This window comes from Adiantum capillus-veneris, chromosome 8 (genome assembly GCF_014529385.1).
Source record: "Adiantum capillus-veneris isolate H3 chromosome 8, ASM1452938v2, whole genome shotgun sequence".
NCBI classification, from domain to species: Eukaryota; Viridiplantae; Streptophyta; class Polypodiopsida; order Polypodiales; family Pteridaceae; genus Adiantum; species Adiantum capillus-veneris.
The window spans coordinates 74,234,099-74,253,915 of NC_140938.1; the positions used below are offsets into that span (position 1 = coordinate 74,234,099).

Consider the following 19,817-nt stretch of genomic DNA (forward strand, 5'->3'; position numbering starts at 1 on the left):
TCCATGTGGGCTTTGCATTCTTTCAACTCCTTTTCAATGGCTGTCATCCTCTTGCTTGTGACCATGTAGTGCGCCGCCATTTGTCTTGCCTTATTTGTTTCACTTTCTGAGAGAGAGGAGAGAGCAACCTATACGCACCGCATTATGCATACATATGTTTCCCCACTCAGCCTACATGGCATGTGTTTGCTTTCTGTATGTGTCAATTTGCAATTTCTGTGAGCACTGCAGTTTCCAAATTCCTTGCAAATAAATCCCTGCAGGTCTGCGCTGCTGCTCGCTGTTGTCAATTCCCTTCTATGCTGCCTTTGTAACCTTGGATAATAGAACTGCTGTGTCCAATGACTCTGGATCCTGTGCGTTACTGCTCACCCTGCACGCGCTGCTGCAGAGAGAGAGAGAGAGAGAGAGAGAGAGAGAGAGAGAGAGAGAGAGAGAGAGAGAGAGCACCTTAGCAACAGCAGGTGGCGCGCGAGAGAGAGGGAACAGCTCACGCAGGAATAGCCCGAGAGAGAGAGAGAGAGAGAGAGAGAGAGAGAGAGAGAGAGAGAGAGAGAGAGAGAGAGAGAGAGAGAGAGAGAGAGAGAGAGAGAGAGAGAGAGAGAGAGAGAGAGAGAGAGAGAGAGATGAAATGAAATGTTATATTAACGTCTGCAAAAGGCCAAAATGGCCTATGAGACCAAAAAAGTTACAATTGGTGAATTTGATACCATGTCTGAGTACGGAAATTACAAAGGTACAAAGAAATAACACTAAGACGCTAATGAGAAAGGAAATGGGGAGGGGGCGGGGTGTTTGTGGGTTCAGATGAAATTTCTCATTGGTTGCTGTCGGATCTCATCAACCTCCCTTATGGTCAGTACTCTGGTAGGGCGTCTTGCATGTCGAGCTAGAGTGATCTGTATCTTTTGTTGCAGCCTTCCTCTGTAGTGGGAGATCCCCCGAGGTCGTGGACGTCTGGATCTGCCAAGTTCCGTGGCTCGATCAAGTAGTGTACCTCTAGTATGAGTAGGCTCTGAGATTTGTTGTAATGACTGCTCCGTTGGCTCTCCTGTGGCTGGTGTAAAGAAATCTGTGATTCGTCTCTGAGACCGTCTTTCCTCTGATGTTCTCCCTCAGTTTGCGCAGCTCTAGCAGGAACAATCCGAGACACCTCTGATCCTTGTATCTCATGACTCTAGAAAAAAGTCCAAACCCTTCTCTGAACATGCAGTGGAAGCGTCCACGTATCTCATAGTATGGCGGGCAGTGACATGTGTAGTGCAGCTCTGTCTCTGGCTCTAAGCTGCATAGGTGACATATCCTAGCTCCTGTTGGCACCCCTCGAAATCGGCCAGTCTCGATTTGGAGCTGATGTGTGGATGTGCGTATCTGTCCGATAGCGCATCTTATCCCATGAGATAAGTGTGTGTCCATGTATACAGGCCTAGTCACAAAGCTGTCCTCCGTGAGTTGGAGAAGATGCTCTCTGTAGAAGGCCATCTTCGTGCCCAACTCCTGTGTCGGTTGTATCCATGTGCTCTTGGTATTTAGCTGAACCAGATCCTGACGTATGAGTTTGGTGATCTCTGTCCGTGTGAGAGACAGGGAGGGTGCATCCAGAGAGTATTGAAGCGGAGGTAATCTATCCATCTTGAGACCATGCTGTCATTTGTCCATACCAACATGCTGTATCGCCTTATAGAGCTAGTTGTCGAGATGACTCCAAGGCAAGCCGAGCGTATCTGTCCCTGGGGAGATCCCATAGACCATGCAGAAAAGAAACTGATCTCGTCAACGCCTCCACCACGAGGGGGGGGCGGCTAGCTCGGCTCGGATAATCTCATGTGGTACTGAGGCCTTAGCCCGAATCATCCGAGCGATCATATAGACCAGAGGCCTCTCCATACATATCCATCCATTTGTGTTGCCAGATCTCCCATGGTGGTCTACTGAGGGTCCCCATACCTGAACTCCATAGAGCATAGCTGGAGTCACTAGAGTGTCAAAAAGCTTCGCGGTTCTTGAAACCGAACCTGCAAACACATCCTCCCAAAGCTGCATATGCTCTCGTCAGTCTAGTCTCTGATGCTCTCCTTAGTGAAAACACCGGTCCACCGGAGACTACCCCAAGATAAGTATATGCATCTGTGTACTCCACAGTCTCCTGGCCATACATAAATGTGGGTGCCGACCTCCTGACCCACTGTGGTGTGGTGTTGAACACCATAACCTTGGTTTTCCCCAGATTGACAGACAATCCACTGTCACGAGCAAATGTATGCAGAGCATCCAAGTGACGCTGCATCCCCTCTTGTGAGTCAAAGATCAGGACAATATCATCAGCATATAGTAACAGCGGAATCCATGTCCCTGCTAGTTGAGCCCCCCTGTCCTCCTGACGCTCTACGTAGTCCAAAAACTCATTCACATACATACCAAAAAGAGTCGGGGATAGGGGGCATCCCTGCTTTACTCCAATATTGGAGAGGACCATGTCCGACATTCCCTCAGTGGTGCATACCTGCCCCATCACTGTCCTGTATAGAGCCAAAATTCCCCAAATCAGCTCTGTAGGCACACCCATGTCCTATAATCTGCGTATGAGTCTGGCTCTCGGCACTGTGTCGAAAGCTTTGTGGAAATCCACAAACCAACAATAGATCCTCTTGCCATGGTGTCTACCCTCCTCAATAATAGCTCTGAGTGTCAGAATCTGGTCAAGAGTGGAGAAACCTCTCGTGAAACCTGCTTGCCCTGGTGTTCTTATGCCCTCTCGCTTTGCCCATCTACTCAACTCTTGTTCAAGAATGGATGCATATAGCCTAGCTAATGTGTGCCCAACCATGATGGGGCGATAATTCCCGGGAATCATGGGATGTCCTGACTTAAAAATAGGCACAATCATGGACATACTCCAAGTCTCAGGGAAGCCTTCATACATGGCTCGATTAAACATCATAGTCAGGAGCTCTGCGAGCATGTCCTTGGCATGGATGAAGTGCTTTGCTACCAGACCATCATGATCATGTGTTCTCCTTGTCTTCATCCTGTCAATAGCTTTCCTTACCCTCTCGGCAGTACAGAAAGAACATGTCTCCGGGCATGTCTCTAGTGGGTCCGGTAGAGGTGGTTGTCCTGGTGTTGTGTAGAGAGATGTGGCATATTCCCCCCATATCTCGGTGGAGGTGACCGCTTGTGGTGGTGAATGTTCGTGGAATAGCCTCCATGCTTCGCCCGAGTCCCGACTTATAAATAACTGATACAGATCTTGCTCTAGCTGAGATAAATAAGCCCTTTTCTTTCGTCGCACTAGGCGGCGAAAGATAATCCGTGACTGTCTATGTGTGGTAATACCCATGAGCACTTCCCTCTGTAACTTGATCCTCATCTCTCTACACTCCTCATCATACCAACTGTTCTGGGGTATTTTTCCAGATCGTCTCCGTGTAGGCTGGTTGTGTGGTATGCTTCGGATGCTGCATCATGGAGCGTCTCTGTCAGTATCTGAGTGAGTTCATCTAGTGGCCGTCCTGGCTCCTGGGTGCATAGCTTCCTATATATCTCATCCATATACACAGAGTCCGTCTCCCTCATGAAGGTATACCGGATGTGTGTAGGGACCTCTCCTAATGGAGCTGTGCTGAACTGAAACGTCAGGGTGAAGGACAAGATAGCATGATCAACTGCTACTCCAACTGGCCTAGTGCCCACCATGAAATCTTGAAAGAATGGAATGAGACCTGGCTGGGCCATAACATAATCCACTGTGCTGGCACCATATCGGTGTGGAAAGCAAGTAAAACCTCCAGCTGTCGAAAATCTTTGTAGGCCATTCAAAATGGCCAATCTATGTGCGGTTCCCATATCTATCAAGTATTTGCTATATTCTGTGTATTCCTCATCTTGTGATAATCTGGATAGACCCATCTCTGTATCGTCCAGCTCCCTAAGCATTTCCTCGAAAGTATCATAAAATATTGTCTGGTGGTGGGCAGTCCTAGCATTGAAATCCCCTAGTATGATAATGTCACCATCCTTAGAAAACTCCCATATGTCATTATCCAAAATAGCAAAGGGAGATTGTCCCCTAGGTGATGCATATACTGACGTACTAGGAGGAAAGTAATAGATAGCAATGTAGAGGTATCTGCCCGTCTCTGCCCTGAGCCTCACCCACATGTACCTAGCATGCCCATCCCTGCGCGCTATATATATCAATGGCTGCAACTACTCCCGAAATAAAACTGCCACTCCCCCTGAGCCTCGTCCTCGATGCTCCGATCTTGTCTCTTGTCTACAGGTTTTCTCCCATCTATATCCGCTCACCTGTGGCATGGATTGCCCAGGGGCTTGATGCGTCTCCGAGTAGAAGATGATGTCTCTCCCTGTGAAGCTATCCTCAAAGGCCCCTACATCAAGACGAAGTGAACCGTTACAATTCCAGGTTGCCATCTTTAGTGTGGTCCCATGGGTCTCGCACCGTCATGCGGGACGTCGCTCCAATATCACCACCTTTCGATCTCTGTAAAAAGCAATCTTCCCCTTTTCCCTTGCTGCTCTAATTTCTGGCACTACTTCTTGCATATGAGCAATCTGCGAGAGGGTGAGGTCATCTCCAAGAAAGATGCCAGTCTTCTTTAGAGTCGGTCTCTTCTTCAGGAAATCCTTCTTCGCTTCCATGGATGGGAAGCGGAGAATGAGTGCCCTTTCCTTCTAGGTTTCTCCGTTGCTTCCGCTTTTCTTTGTGCCCACTCTCCAGGCCCTCGTATGCGTCTGTTCGTTGACCCCCATCAGATCATGAGTTCTTTCACCTCTTCCTCCACATTATCTTGGTCTCTGAGGCCACATATCCTTACTTGTAAGGCCTGCACACGTCTCCTTGCCTCCTCTTCTAGTGTCAAGTTGATGATGGTTGGTGTGGGGGTGGGGGTTATTTCCTTGCCTTTCCCTTTCTTGACAATCTCGATCCATTTTTCGGCCTTTTCTGCTTTTTGTTGGGTCTTTGTGATGACATCTACCCACGAGGTCGTCATTTCTTTTTGTTGCTCCCCACCTTCTTTGATGGCCCGCACTTGTTCTTTAATCGTGTTAAGCTCTTCAATTACTGAGGGTTGAAGCTCTCCCTCTTTGAGGACATTCTATGATCGCACCTCTGCAAGCTCTTTCTTGAGTAGTGCGATTTCCTCATCTTGAGCCTTCACGCGATCCTCGAGTGTATTTATCGTGTTTTCCTGTGGTGCCACGCGCGCGTCGAGTATGTTAATAGTACCAAGGAGGTGGCGGTTAATCCTGCTAATGGACTCGCTCAGTTCTTCTTTGCATTTTTGGATGGCATCCTCCACCGGGTCATCTTTGCCACTCTGCTTCCTCATGGTCGGAAGGCTGCCCCAGGAGAGGTAGAAAGTCTCCCTGCGGCTAAGGTTTTTTTTTTCTCTCTCTCTCTCTCTCTCTCTCTCTCTCTCTCTACGGGGCTAAGTCTCTCTTTCTTTTTTCTCTTTCTACGCGCCTAAGTCTCTCTTTCTCTCTCTACGCTTCTCACCTCTCTCTCTCTACGCTTGAAAAAAATCCTCTCTTTCTCTCTCTACGCTTTTCTGTTTCTCTCTCTACGGAAGTTTCCCCCCTTCTTTCTCTCTCTACGCTAGGCTGGGCAGTTGCGGGGAGAGCGCGAGGGAGCGGGGGCAGGGGCAGCACAGCACGAGTTGGGGGGGGGGGGGGGGGGGGGGGCAGCAGGGGAGCGCGAGGGGCAGGGCAGCAGGGAGCGTGAGGGACAGGGGCGAGCGAGAGAGCGCGAGGGTGCGGGAGCAGCAGGGGAGCGCAAGGGACAGGGGCGGGCAGGGAGCGCAAGGGACAGCAGGGCGGCAAAGCGCGCGAGGGTGCAGGGCAGCAGGGAGCGCGAGGGTGCGGGAGCAGCAGGGGCAGGGGCGGGCAGGGCAGGGGAAGCAGGGAGCGTGAGGGTGCAGGGCAGCACAGAGAGAGAGAGAGAGAGAGAGAGAGAGAGAGAGAGAGAGAGAGAGAGAGAGAGAGAGAGAGAGAGAGAGAGAGAGAGAGAGAGAGAGAGAGAAATGAAATGAAATGAATTGAATTGAAATGTTATATTAACGTCTTCAAAAGGCCAAAGTGACCTATGAGACCAGAAAGTTACAATGTGGTGGATCTTATACAATGTCAGACTAACAAGATGACAAAATGACAAAAAAAAAAAAAACTATGGAGAAATGAAATGAAATGAAATGTTATATTAACGTCTTCAAAAGGCCATAATGACCTATGAGACCCGAAAGTTACAAAGTGGTGGATCTGATACAGAGTCAGAGTAACAAAATAACCTAACAACAGTACAAAACAAAGATATATACTATGGGGTCCTAAGTTGATCGGTGATCGGTGTGAACCAAGCAAAAAACTAAGCAAAATAATGGGTGGCTCGTTGGGATAGCTGAATCACAAGAGATCTAGCATCGGTCGTTGGCGAATCTCATCAATTTCCTCCATGGTTAGTAGTCTGACCGGGCGCCGTGCATGCCTGGCCAGCGTGCTCCGAATTTTCTGTAGTAGCCTCCGTCGATGCTGTGTAGTTCCTCACAGTCGCGGGCGCCTAGATTTCCCCAGTTCAATCGCTCGGTCAATCAGTGTGCCTCTGTTGTGAGACGAGGGGGAGCTCTACTGTGGTAGTGGCTCTTGCGGCTGTCTCGTGTCTGCTCTGAAGAAGTCTGTTATCCGTCTTTGAGACTAGCTAGCCTCGCCATTCATCAGGCTATCTCTGTGTCTGCGCAGCTCGAGCAAGAACAAACCAAGACATCTCTGATCTTCGTATCCCATGACTCTTGAGAGTGGTCCAAAACCTTCTCTGAACAAGCAATGGAAGCGGCCTCGTATCTCGTAGTAGACGGGGCAGCGACATGTATAGTGTAGCTCTGTCTCAGGTTCCATGTTACACAAGGGGCATGTCCTGTCCTCTGCTGGTACTCCGCTATATCTCCCAGTCTCAATCCGCAACTAGTGAGAAGATGTGCGTAACTGGCCAATAGCACATCGTATCCCATGAGACAAGTGGGTATCCATGTATCTGGGTGTCGCCACAAAACCATCTTCCGTAAGCTGGAGAAGGTGGTCTCTGTAGAAAGCCATCTTCGTGCCCAATTCCTGTGCTGGTTGTATCTATGTCTTTCTGGTGTCTAGCTGGGTCGGGTCTTGGCGTATGAGCTTGGTGATCTCTGACTGTGTAAGAGTGAGAGATGGTGCATCCAATGAGTAATGGAATGGTGGCATCCGGTCTATGCTGAACCCATGTGCCTGAAACCATGATGTCATCTCCCCATACCAGCATGTTGTATCTCCTTGTATGGCTAACTGTCGAGAGGATTCAAGTGCTATGCGAGCATATCTGTCTCTAGGAAGTTCCCATGTGCGGTTTATGAAGGAGATTGATCTGGTGAGCGCCTCCACCACAAGTGGGGGGGCCGCTAGCTCTGCTCGGATAATGGCCCGTGGTACTGATGCCTTGGCTCTAATGAACCGCGAGATCATAGAGACGAGAGGTTTCTGCATGTTCCCCCATCCGTCTGAGCGACCCGGCCTCCCGTGGTGATCCAGTGAAGGTCCCCATATCTCGGTTCCATAGAGCAATGCTGAAGCCACCAAGGTGTCAAAGAGCCAGAGCTTCGTCCGGGGCTCCTGAAACTGAACCTGCGAACACATCCTCTCCAATCTACCCAATGCTGCATGGGCTCTAGTAAGTCTGGTTTCTGTTGCTCTTCTGAGTCAGAATGTAGGTCCACTAAAAGCCACTCCAAGGTAAGTGTAATCGTCTCTGTACTCCACAGTCTCCTGGCCGTATGTGAATGTAGGTGCTGACCTCCTGATCCACTGAGGGGTGGTATTAAACACCATAACCTTGGTTTTACTCAGGTTGACAGACAAACCACTTTCGTGGGCAAACGCATGCAGAGCATCCAATTGACGTTGCATTCCCTCAGGGGATTCGGAGATCAACACTATGTCATCAGCATATAACAAAAGTGGAATCCATGTCCCTGCCAACTGAGCACCTTTATCCCCATCGCTGTCAATGTAGTCAGAAATCTCATCCACATACATACCGAAAAGAGTGGGAGAGAGCGGGCAGCCCTGCTTCACCCCAATAGTGGAGTGAACCGGTGTAGAAAGTCCCTCAGGGGTGCGTACATGCCCTACTACTGATCTGTACAATGCCATGATCCCCCAAATGAGTTCTGTGGGTACTCCCATTTCCGGTAATCTGCGCATCAGTCTAGCTCTGGGTACCGTGTCGGAAGCTTTGCGGAAATCCACAAACCTACAATAGATCCGTCTCCTATGAGATCTGCCTTCCTCGATGATGGCCCCGAGTGTTAGGATATGGTCAAGAGTAGAGAAGCCTCTCCTGAATCCTGCTTGCCCAGTTGCACGTATTCCTTCCCTCTCTGCCCATCTACTCAGCTGTTGCTCAAGAATGGATGCATACAACCGTGCCAGTGTGTGCCCAACCATAATAGTGCGATAATTCCCAGGCTCCATAGGGTCTCCTGATTTGAAGATAGGTACGATCGTAGATAGGCTCCAAGTGTCCGGTAGGCCCTCACACATGGCACGGTTAAACATAACTGCTAGAAGCTTTGCTAGTAGGTCTTTGGCATGCATGAAATGCTCAGCAACTAGGCCCTCATGATCATATGCTTTCCCAGTCTTTATCCTATCAATAGCTTTCTTCACCATCTCAGCGGGCATGGGTCGGGGGGGTTGGGGAGGGGCGGCTGTTCACGTACTGTGTACAAAGATGATGCGTACTGACCCCAGGTCTCTGTGGAGGAAATAGCAGGGGGGGGGACTGCTCATGAAAGAGCCACCATGCCTCACGTGAGTCTTGACTCAAGAATAGCTGATATAGATCCTGCTCGAGTCGAGCCAGAAAACCCCTCTTCTTCCGCCGCACCAGGCGTCGAAAGTCTATCTGTGACTGTCTGTGGGTGACGTCCCCCAAAAGCACCTCCCTTTGAAGTCTGGCTCTAGTCTAGCGGCACTCCTCATCGTACCAGCTGTTTTGAGGCATGCTCCCAGATCGGCGGCTCTGCTCAGGCTGGGTGTGTGGGTATACTTCTGCTCTGCTGCCTCATGTAATGTCTGTGTCAGTATAGTAGTTAGCTCCTACAGAGGTCGCCCCGGGTCCTCAGTGCATAGGCGTCTGTAGATTCCGTCCATGTATACAGAGTCCGTCTCCCTTGTGAATGTGTAGCGAGTAGGGGCTGCTACTCGTGGTCTGTGTGCTACAGTGAATTGGAAAGAGATGGTCATTGACACCAGAGCATGATCCACTGCCACCCCGACCGGTCTGGGCCCAGTTGTGAGATCCTGGATACTAGAGATGAGATTCGGTTGTGCCATGACATAGTCCACCGTGCTGGCTCCATGTCTGTGTGGGAAGCATGTAAAACCTCCCGCAGCAGGAAATCTCTGTAGGCCGTTCAAGATGGCCAATCCATGTGCAGTGCCCATGTCTATCAGGTGTCGCCCATACTCGGTATATTCCATATCGTGTGATAGTCTGGAAAGGTCCGTATCTGCCACATCTATCTCTCTTAGCATCTCCTCTGAAGTATCATAAAACTCTGCCTGGTGATGGGCAGTCCTAGCATTGAAGTCCCCGAGGATGACAATGTCACTGTCCCTAGAGAACTCCCATATGTCATCATCTAAAATAGAGAAAGGGGATTGTCCCCTGGGTGGTGCATAAACTGATGTACTCGGGGGAAAGTAACAAATAGCTAGATAGAGGTATCTGCCTGTCTCTGCTTTCAGCCTCACCCACATGTACCTGGCCTGCTCGTCCCTGCGGGCTATGTGTATCAGTGGCTGCAGATCCTCTCTAAATAACACTGCCACTCCTCCCGAGCCCCGCCCTCTGTGCTCTGAGTGTGTCTCCTGTCTGTAGGCTGTCTCCCACCTATATCCACTGATGTGAGGCATGGATTGCCCCGGGGCCTGGTGTGTCTCATAGTAGAAGATGATTTCTCTTCCAGTAAAGCTATCCTCAAAAGCACCCACATCAAGACACATAGATCCATTGCAGTTCCAGGCAGCTACTTTGAGTGTGGTCCCATAAGTCTCGCACCGTCATGTGGAGCGTCGCTCCAATATTACTACTTTTCCGTCTCGGTAAAAAGCGATCTTGCCTTTTTCCCTTGCCGCTCTAATCTCCGGCATTACTTCCTGCATATGAGTGATCTGCGAGAGGGTGAGATCGTCCCCGAGAAAGATGCCAGTCTCTTTAAGAGTTGGTCTTTTCTTCAAGAATGACTTCTTTGCTTCCATGGAGGGAAAACGGAGGATGAGTGCTCTTTCTTTTGAGGTTTCTCCACTGCCTCCATTTTTCTTTATGTTGCCCACTCTCCATGCCCTTGTGTGTGTCGGCTCATGAATCCCCATCAAGGCTGTGAGTTCTTTTACTTCTTCGTCCACATTGCCTTTGTCTTTAAGACCGCAAATTCTCACATGTAAACCGCGCACCCTTCTCCTCTGCTCCTCCTCTAGTGTCTGGTTAATGATGTTGTTGGGTGTGGACGTGGGCGTTATCTCCTTGTCTTTTCCTTTCTTGGTCACCTTGATCCATTTCTCGGCTTCGTTCGCCTTCTGTTGGGTTTTGGTAAGACCATCCACCCAAGAAGTCGTCATTTCTTTGTGTTGTTCTTCTCCCTCTTTGATGGCCCGTACTTGTTCCTTGATCGTGTTGATTTCTTCAATTACTGAGGGTTGCAGTTCCCCCTCTGCCAGTGTGTTTCTTGATCGGGCTTCGGCGAGTTCTTTCTTTAGTGACGCGATCTCTTCCTCTTGGGTCGTCACTCGGTCTTCCAGCATGCTTATCTTGCTCTCTTGGATCACCACACGTCCTTCGAGAATGTTTATTGTGCCCCAGAGATTGCGGTTCAACTTGGTGATGGTCTTCGTCATTTCCTCTTTGCATTTTTGAATGGCATCCTCTAGGGTGTCGGCTTTATCGTTTGTCTTCCTCATGCTTGATCGCCGTCCGCAAGGGGGTTAGGGGTTAGATGCACGTGTGCACCCACACTAGCAGCGGTCTCGGCTAGTGGTGGAGCGCGAGGCGGTACGGCCCGAGGGTGAAAATGGTAGTTAAGAGAGAGAGAGAGGGGGGGGGGGGGGGGGGGGGGTGGGAATAAGTATGGTAGATAGAGTGGGGGGAAGGGGGGCGAGAGGGAAGAAGGCAAAGAAAAAAAAAATTAAAATAAAATAAAATAAAAAATCTCCCTATGGGTAGAGGACGGAAGTCCTACGTGTGAAAGAAAAAAAGAGGGGGGGGGCAAGACATACTACGCGTAGGAAAGGGGGGGGAGACATACTACGCGTAGAGGTTGGGGGGCTAGGGCAGCGTGTAGTGGGAGCGTGGTGCAGCGCGCGAGCAGGGCATGGCGGCGGGGGGGCAGGGCGACGGGCGCAGCGCAGGTGGCGAGGGGCGCGGGGGGGGGGGGGGGGGGGGGGGGGGGGGGGGGGGGGGGGGGGGGGGGGGGGCAAGCCAGGTAGCAGCACGCAGCACAGAGCCAGGCGAGCAGCGCGCGCGAGCCAGGCAGCAGCACAGCGCGGCAACGAGCAGCGCGCGCGAGCAGCACAGCACAGCACAGAGCGAGCAACACAGCAGAGAGAGAGAGAGAGAGAGCAAGTTGTAGGTGGATCTTAAAGCAAGGGGGGTTAGTGGAGAGAGAGAGAGAGAGAGAGAGAGAGAGAGAGAGAGAGAGGTCTTATTGTTCGGTATTTGGTCAGATTGTTAAAAAGCCTCCACTTTTTGCTTTGGAAATTGTAAACATGGAAGAGAATGTTTTCGATTACAATACACCACTGAAAAACTTTGAGGATGGAGTCTGTAAAGCATTTGATAACGCTATATGCTGCACACAATCTATTTTACAAATAGAACCAGCCATTATGGAGAAGTTGATGTGGAGCAAAGTCGCAGCTATCGGTTCAGTCAATCTTCTTGAAGAAGAGATTCTGGTTCTGAAGAGTCGTATACAGGTGAGGAAATTTAAGTCTCGATGTTAAAGAATTATTTACTGTTGAATTATTTTTTGTTATCATTGTGTTATGGCGACTACAGACTTAACATCATTAAATCATAAAACATCCTGGCAAAAAGGACTGATGGTAACTTGTGTTGCTGCTACCAGATTGCAGTAAAGAAGGCTACTTCAATAGCAAATACTTACCTGGAGAAGTTTAAATTCTGCGAGCCTATGTTGCAAGTTGAGGTCAATACATATAAGAGCGAGCTGGAAAACAAAAGACTTCCACTTAAAGATCTACTTACTGAAGTTCATACTCACAAGACGGATCAAGACAACATAGAGAAGAGGCAAGTCAGTGCAAATCTTTAATTGTCTACTATAAAAAGTTCCTTATCCGCTGTATTCAATGCTATCTAGGGTGTAAGTTCAAGTCCTTTCTAGAGAAGGTTATTCAAATGGTTTGAAGAAAAAAGGTTCTAGCAACTAATAACCTGTGGTGGTCTATGAAGTGGATACTAGGAAGTTTTTTAAATTCTATGCTTGAAATCTAAGTTCACCTTCAATTATTGGCATTAAAAAGTCATTTGGGCATTGAGCTTCCTCTTCACGCTTGCATCATTCTCAGAGCAATTATTGGTTTAATAAATCAAAAGAATGGTGCTGGCATTTTATTGTTTAGAGCTTGGGGCCATAACTACAGTTTAGAGCTTGGGGCCATTATTCGATGCCTACTTCATGTGAAGTGTGAGAAGTTTTGTCACCACTCTTGACGATACTATCAGAGTGTAGAGTAAAGCTTTCCTATTTAGCAGCATTCCAGACTTGCAAGAGTGACATAATGAATCGGGAGCTCTTTCAACTGCGTCCAAGAGAGCACATAGGAGCAGCATTAGTTAGTGCTGCGGATGGATTAGATGAGGTCAATGTGTGCAATTTGGTATTGTTATGTACCTCTTTGGTGGTATTGATGACACCTTCTAAGATGATGGCAATAATAATTTTTTTTTGAAGCTTTGAACATGGAGAAGTTAAAGTGTCAAAGTTCTTTTCCTTTGGGTTGGGTACCTTCGGTAGTGTTAAATTACCGGTTTTCAGATTATCAAAGGATTTTGTAACTTAGAAGGTTGCTAGAAAGTATTTTTGGAGAATGCTTGGGATTATTTTTAATAAATACCCCTCTAGATTCCCCCTAGAGAAAAAATAGAAGAACTAGGGGCTACAAACATTTCCTACTTCAAGGGAGAATATTATTTGCACACCGGAGGATCTTTCACCATTTGTTAGCAGCCCCCAAAAAGGCGGACATTTTGAGGACGTAAGAAAACACTTGAAAAACTGTACGTCTTATACCATCTAGCTATATCTGCTTGGAGCCCTCCACTAGCACTCTTTCTTACTGGCAGTCGTCCTCACACTAAGTGACTTCTACATTAGTTGTGCTTACGCTAATGCCCGTCTAGACATTGGAAAGCCAGCGACAATACCTTAGAGAAGGTTTCCTCTACTGCGCCGGTTATGATAACATGGAACATACATGGGAGGATGTTTGGGCTACCTCTACCCCCTTTAGACAGAGTAGGTTTCCTTTGCTGCACCGGTTATGATAACTCTACCCCCTTTAGACAGAGTAGGTTTCCTCTACTGTGCCGGTTTCCCCTGGGCCCCGAAACCAAAAACTCCACCTCAGTTTCCTGCCCATCCTCCCTTCAAAGCGTATCAAGATTGGACAAGGACCTCACCAGCAATTGGGCAAGAGTCAACATCAAGTTTCCAGTTTTCAAGGGGCTCTCTACCAAAGATGAATATGATCATGTGAGACGGTTTGTATCTTTATGCGGGGGTCATGGTATCAACCTTGAGGATGCTTACCTAGTGCTGTTCTCATCCACATTGGTCATCTTTGCAGACAAGTGGTACAGCGACAAAGAACCATTTTGAGTACTCAAACGCAATGAGGGAAGCCTTCTGCAATGCCTTTCGACCTGACGAGTGTCAAGAAAAGGCTCTTGAAAAGCCTGAGAACCTGTTGCAACAAGCTGGTGAGACTCTTCCAAGTTAGTACTAAGGCTTTGGTAGCCAAGCTGCCTAGGTCTCCCGCAGGCATCCTAATAGTGGTTCAGGGAGTCTAAAACCAGACTCTACCTTGGAAGAATTTATTGCTGCAGCTACAAGAATATAGAATGTAGGTGAAAAGGTGGTATAGGTCCTAGGAAGAGTCACCTGGCCCAAATCTGGGTGCCCTCCACGGACACACCGATTTTTTTTTTCCGAGAAAAAGATCCTTTCATTAGTTAATAAAACTGCCCATAGGCCTACAACCACCTCTACGAGAGAGGGCTACATCAACCATAGGGGGAGACTCTCCCAATGAAAAACAGGATATGTACAATGAGGGCTAAATCAAGAGATGGGAGGAGGGAAAAGCCACACAGGTGGACGGTAGTGCCATCTGGGCTCAGCTTGGACCATGGTGAAGAAAGGCCCAAGACACCAGAGTCGCAAGAACGCCTCTTTGGGCTCTCGCATGTGGTCTCAGCTGCCCTGAAGTCTCTCGAGCTGACCCCTGAGAGTATGGATCAACTCCAGCAAAAGTCACGAACAGTCTCCGTTGGTGGGACAGGGCGAGCCTCGAAGATGTGGAAGCAACGGGCCCGCCAAATGAACCAGAGTGTCAAGCCAACTCCCAACACACCTCCCTTTCACTGCACCACTCCTGGGGGGTAAGCTCTATAGCAGGCTGGAGTGTAGAGCGACCCCCCTCGATCACTATTATCCTGTTGGTGTTAGATAGCTCGAATTGAAGCGTAGGTTGCGTGAGGATGGACCAAGCAGCTGCACCCCAAGTGTACTGTCGCACTATGGAAAGAGCTGGCATCAGCTGAAGAATCCGAAGCCAAACCTGTTGTGCCATGGGGCAGTCCCACAGACAGTGACAGTGACTCTCCAAAGGATGGCCACAAGCTACACAGGCTACTGAAAAGCCACTGCGCACCAACCACGTCCCAACTGCTGTGGCTCTGTGTGCAACAAGCCATTGGAACAAAGTGGCTCTCCTATGCTTTCTGGAGTCCCACAGCCACTCCCAAAAGCCTAACAAGAACTCAAGTGTGAGACCCTCCTCCTGCCGATGAAGTGCTGCAGAAGTAGGACGAGCCTCCCTCCGTGCTGCCAGTATGTGGCGCCCCAGTTGAACTGTGTACTAAAAGAATGGGGTCCAAGGGTATTCAACTGAAGAGAAAGAGTCTCTCTAGAACCACTCTCTAGGGTCTCACTGCACGCGTGCCAGAGGACAACTCTCCCAAGCCCAAAGCCGCCAATGGCAAGATCTGCAAGGTCAGGATCTAAGAATCGGGTCCTCCCCCTAATGCCCATAACTCGTATCCTCTAAAAGCAACACTCTTCAACTTGGGGAGCCTCTGAAGGACTCTGTGAAGGCGGCCCTCTCCCTGAACCTCAAAGAACAAGTGTGGTACGGCCTCCGAGCAGGCCCGAACTACGATGAGAACTTCTAATCGCATTAAGGCCCCATCCATCTCGGAGCTGCTGACTCTAGAGGGGTGAGCCACTCCGCTGGTATACCCTCTCTAATATCCTGGCACATGCTCTGCACCCCTCGCATACCTCGTAGCTGGACGCTCTGAGTCTCCTTGGGTAAACGTGATAAATGTATCCAGTCACCAAGAGTGCGGGGAGGACTCTTTGCCATGGGACCCCAAGAAACATGAGGCCTACTGTCAACCAGGGGGGCTCATTAGGGAAAATTTGGACTCACAAAGGGGCCTTATTAGGAGTTTGACTTCCTCTCTCATGTCCAAAATGGGCATGGGGTAAAATTTTTGCAAATCAACACTAAACTTGGCGGAGATTTGGCAGTTAGAATCTACTCTTCAAGCTCTTTCTATTGATATATAGCTCACCACGAGATTCCTCATATTTTGCGCATCTCTGTGAAAATCCACGTGATGGAAGGGCTCCAAGGGCCTCCTGCATGAGGCACCCGAGCGCGAAGTCAATATAGCAACAACTCCTTCCAGGGCTCCCCACTTGGAAGCATTCCTCTAACCACAAACTTCCCAAGAAGGGCTCTGCTTTGCTGTGCTTGGTCAATGATCCCCAACCCTCCCTGAGAACATTGTAAGGTGATGACATGCAAGGCTACCTTGGCCCGGGCGAACTGAGTGTTGCGCCCTTACCAAAGAAAGTTACTGATCAGCCTCTCCAACTGGGTGATGTAGGAGCTCCAAAAGATCCAGCAAGACGTGAAGTAGCAGCTGCACGCATATCTTCTGGCTCTCAAGCAACCAACCCGTTGGGTCTCCTCAAATAGGTGACACTGGTGTGCGCATGGCAGGGTCCCACTGTCTCAAAGAAGGCCCTAGTCACTCTGTCGCCCACCTAGGTCCATTGAGACGCCTGTCGATGGAAAGAAAGCTCATTGGGCTGCTCCTCTATGTTGGCCAGCTCCTGGCGAGCGTGCTGCAATTGCTCCTTCAACCAAGGACTGTCTGGGTGCTGCTCCTGCATCCTTCGCAAGGAAACAACGCCCCGTGGGAGACGCTTCTCCTCCTCCCTCGCTGCAACCAGGCGAGCCATAGACTCTACAGGAAGAAGCAACTAAGCTCAACAAGTCCAGAGCCCACTCTGTCAGTAGGGGAGTCCTGCATGTCCAAGCTCTCTGTCCAAAGAGCCACCACTCGCTCTCTAACCTTTGAGTCCAACAAGATCCTTTCAAGGATGCGTAGCATCGTGTCCCCCCTCCTTTGTCTGTCTGTCATAGTAAGGATCACTGGTGCATAGTCCGAGAAAGATGTCCTAAACAAAATGCAAAGAGATCCACCCATGTCACGTAGAAGTGATCTATCCGAGATAGATTCACTCCTCCTACTCTACGCTCCGAGTGAGAGAAGGTCAAGTTGTCGGGGGGCCTCACAAAGCCTAAATGCTGCCAAACATCCAAAACTCTCAAGGTCATACATAGACTCTCCCAAGCTGCCAACTCAGCCCCGGGCACAGTAGCATGACTATCTCCAATCCTGCCAGAGGGGTCCTCCGGCATGTTGAAGTCAACCCCAATGCACCATTGCTCTGCATGCGGCAGAGACTCTACAATGTGAGACCAAAAGTCTGCATGTGCACTTGCCACATTGGGCGCATAGATGTTTAGGAAGCCCATGAGGCAACCCTGAACCTGCATAGTAATCCACTGAGCCCTGCCTGGCACAATAATACCTTTGCCCAGAATGGCCTGCTGCCATGAGTCCGCAATAGTCATACCCCTCCCTGGGTAACACCAGGTCCAAATACAACTGACCAAAATGTCTCATATTGACCACGCAAAAGCTGACCACATCGTCTAATGCGGCTCTCACAAAGATGATGCGCCTGCAGCATAAAAAGGTTAATCTCTACGTGGACAAGGCATCGTTGAAGCTCCCGATGCAATCGACCCCTCTAGCGCTGAAAGTGGGGTCCACCTAATCCCTGCACGTTCCATGAGACAATCCTCATGGGGTACGAGAAAGAACCGATGCTGCAACAACAGCTAACCGTGCGATCTTCGAGGGTGGCTTGGATGAGGAGTAATCTGCATCCGAGCGACCCCGAGATAGGCGTTATTCCAAAGACTGTCCAACCTAGGGCCAAGCAGAGCCTGCTGTGCGCAGGACAATCTTATCTATTCAGGAGTCCTCATGTATGTATACATAGCATGGTGGGCTCTGCGTGTCAGCAAAGAAGTGTACCACAATGTGTCTATATCCTGTCGTGTCTGGAGGTGTCACTGAGAACTTGGCCAACGGCCACAAAGTCTGTACCAAATCTGTAAACAGCAAGTCTCGTGTGGTGAGAGAACTCTAGGGCCTGGGCCTGCAGCCAATCTATCACTGAGTCCAGAGTCCACTCAGACTGGTCCCTGCCACATAAGGGAAAAGTGAAGCCAACCGCTATGTCCAAGGCCTTTATCCCTCTAACTGCAAGGAACAGTACATGAACTCTGAAACAAGCCGCCTCAAAGTCTGGTGAAGGGTCACCGAGAAATCGTGTAAAGTCGTAGGCAAAGAAGTACCACTCAGACTGGTCCCTGCCACATAAGGGAAAAGAGAAGCCAACCGCTATGTCCAAGGCCTTTATCCCTCTAACTGCAAGGAACAATACATGAACTCTGAAACAAGCCGCCTCAAAGTCTGGTGAAGGGTCACCGAGAAATCGTGTAAAGTCGTAGACAAAGAAGTACCACCTATGACGGATGTCAAAGCTTGTCAGTCCATGAGGAACTGGTGCAAAGAGAGACGTCTACACCAGAAGGGGGGTCCGCAAGAAAGGCTGTCCCTCTCTGGCCAGGCGACTCGTGGGAAATGCACTGGCAAGAGATCTGCTAGCAGCCGAGGAAGGTCTTGCCCCATGGGCCGGATGTGGGGTAGGAGCGGGAGGGGATGGGGAAGCAAGGGGGCTAGTGGGTGGGGATGGAGGAGGGGGCGGGGGTAGGGGGGTGGTGGGAAAGAGGATGGAGGCGGGCGGGGGAGGGGTGGAGGAAGACTCGAAGGGAGGAGGGGCTGTCGGTGGTGAGGCTGAGGTGGAGGTTGGAGCTGGGGCCTTGTCCTGCTGAGAAGGGTCGAAACGGTTCCTTGTGGGAATCCACTGTTGCTGGCTTGGAGCATGGCGACCGCCTAGAGGGCCAGGTTGACGTGGTGGCCCTTGTCGACACTGACCACGGAACTGCTGCCATCCCTCTTTTGCCTGGGCTCCAAGCTCTGAGGATGAACCAATTTGAGCACCTTGTGTCTCTGTCTGCTAATGTTGGCCAACCTTAGGAGACTGGGACTGAGTATGAGGTGAAGGTCCGGGCCTCCTCCGTGGACAAGCCTTTGTGAGATGGCCCATCTGTCGACAAATGAAGCATTGATTCGGGAGGTCCGAATACTCCATACTGTGGCGGAGTCAACCACCACTCATTCGAGGTAGTAGAATGACCTTCAGGAGGGTGTGGGTGTCCTGAACTAGAATTAGTACTGTGGGTATGCCAGCTGCCGGGCAGCTACAGAGGCTACCGTGCGAGGTGTCTCCAAGAAAGTCCCAATCTCTGAGCCAATCCTGGATAGGAGCGGGAGGTACTCTCTCCTCAGGCCGGGGAAGCAAACTAAGATGGGAAGGTCTGCCGCCTCGACTAGAACATCGGTAGCTGGGGCGAAAGCATGGCGCCACTGTCGAAAATGAGCTCGAACTGGTCGGCTGGCCAAGGGACTCATCGCGATGACCTTGGGCGCCATCTCGGAGGTCTCAAATACTATCTGATAGTAGGCACGTCCGAGGAGCTGAACATCGAGGATCTTGCCCACTTCTTCGAGAAGGCGGGCCTGGAGGAGATCATACACCTGTCCTCTGTTGGGTCTGGTGTCGAGAATCTTGCAGATAACAAAGGTGGTCTGAAGGGGCACCACCTCTGCCTCTAACCTCGCTTGCTCTGTCGGCGAAAGAGCAACTCGGATAGTGGGTTCCGTAGGGTCGGGCAAGGGGGTTTCCGTCGAGTCCCTCTGTGGCGGGGCAGAATCCTCCATCTGTGTCTCTTGCTACATAGGAGTGCGAGAGCTGAATGAAGGTGAGACCAAGCCCTGCTGGAGCGAGCGCGCCAAAAAGCATATGAGCACAACCCGACTAGGATAACCTGCTTTTGGGGCCAGCGGGCAGCCAAAAGCGGGGCGGTGGGGGGGGGGGGGGGGGGGGGGGTTTGGCAAAAGGCGAGGATGGAAGGAGAGCTTGCGAGGGCTGCGGCAGCAAGCTGGGCAACGCGCAGGTGAGGAGGGGGGCAGC

At 50.2% G+C, this 19,817-nt stretch overlaps 1 protein-coding gene across 1 annotated transcript in view; it reads left to right on the plus strand.

The window, feature by feature from the left end:
- LOC147452380 (uncharacterized) overlaps positions 1 to 19,817 on the plus strand; it is a 283,958-nt gene that overhangs the window by 60,761 nt on the left and 203,380 nt on the right. The window contains exons 10-11 of the mRNA XM_086518094.1: positions 11,770 to 12,021; positions 12,174 to 12,358. Coding sequence (XP_086374220.1) covers positions 11,770 to 12,021; positions 12,174 to 12,358 — 437 coding nt within the window. The remainder of the gene's footprint in view (positions 1 to 11,769; positions 12,022 to 12,173; positions 12,359 to 19,817) is intronic.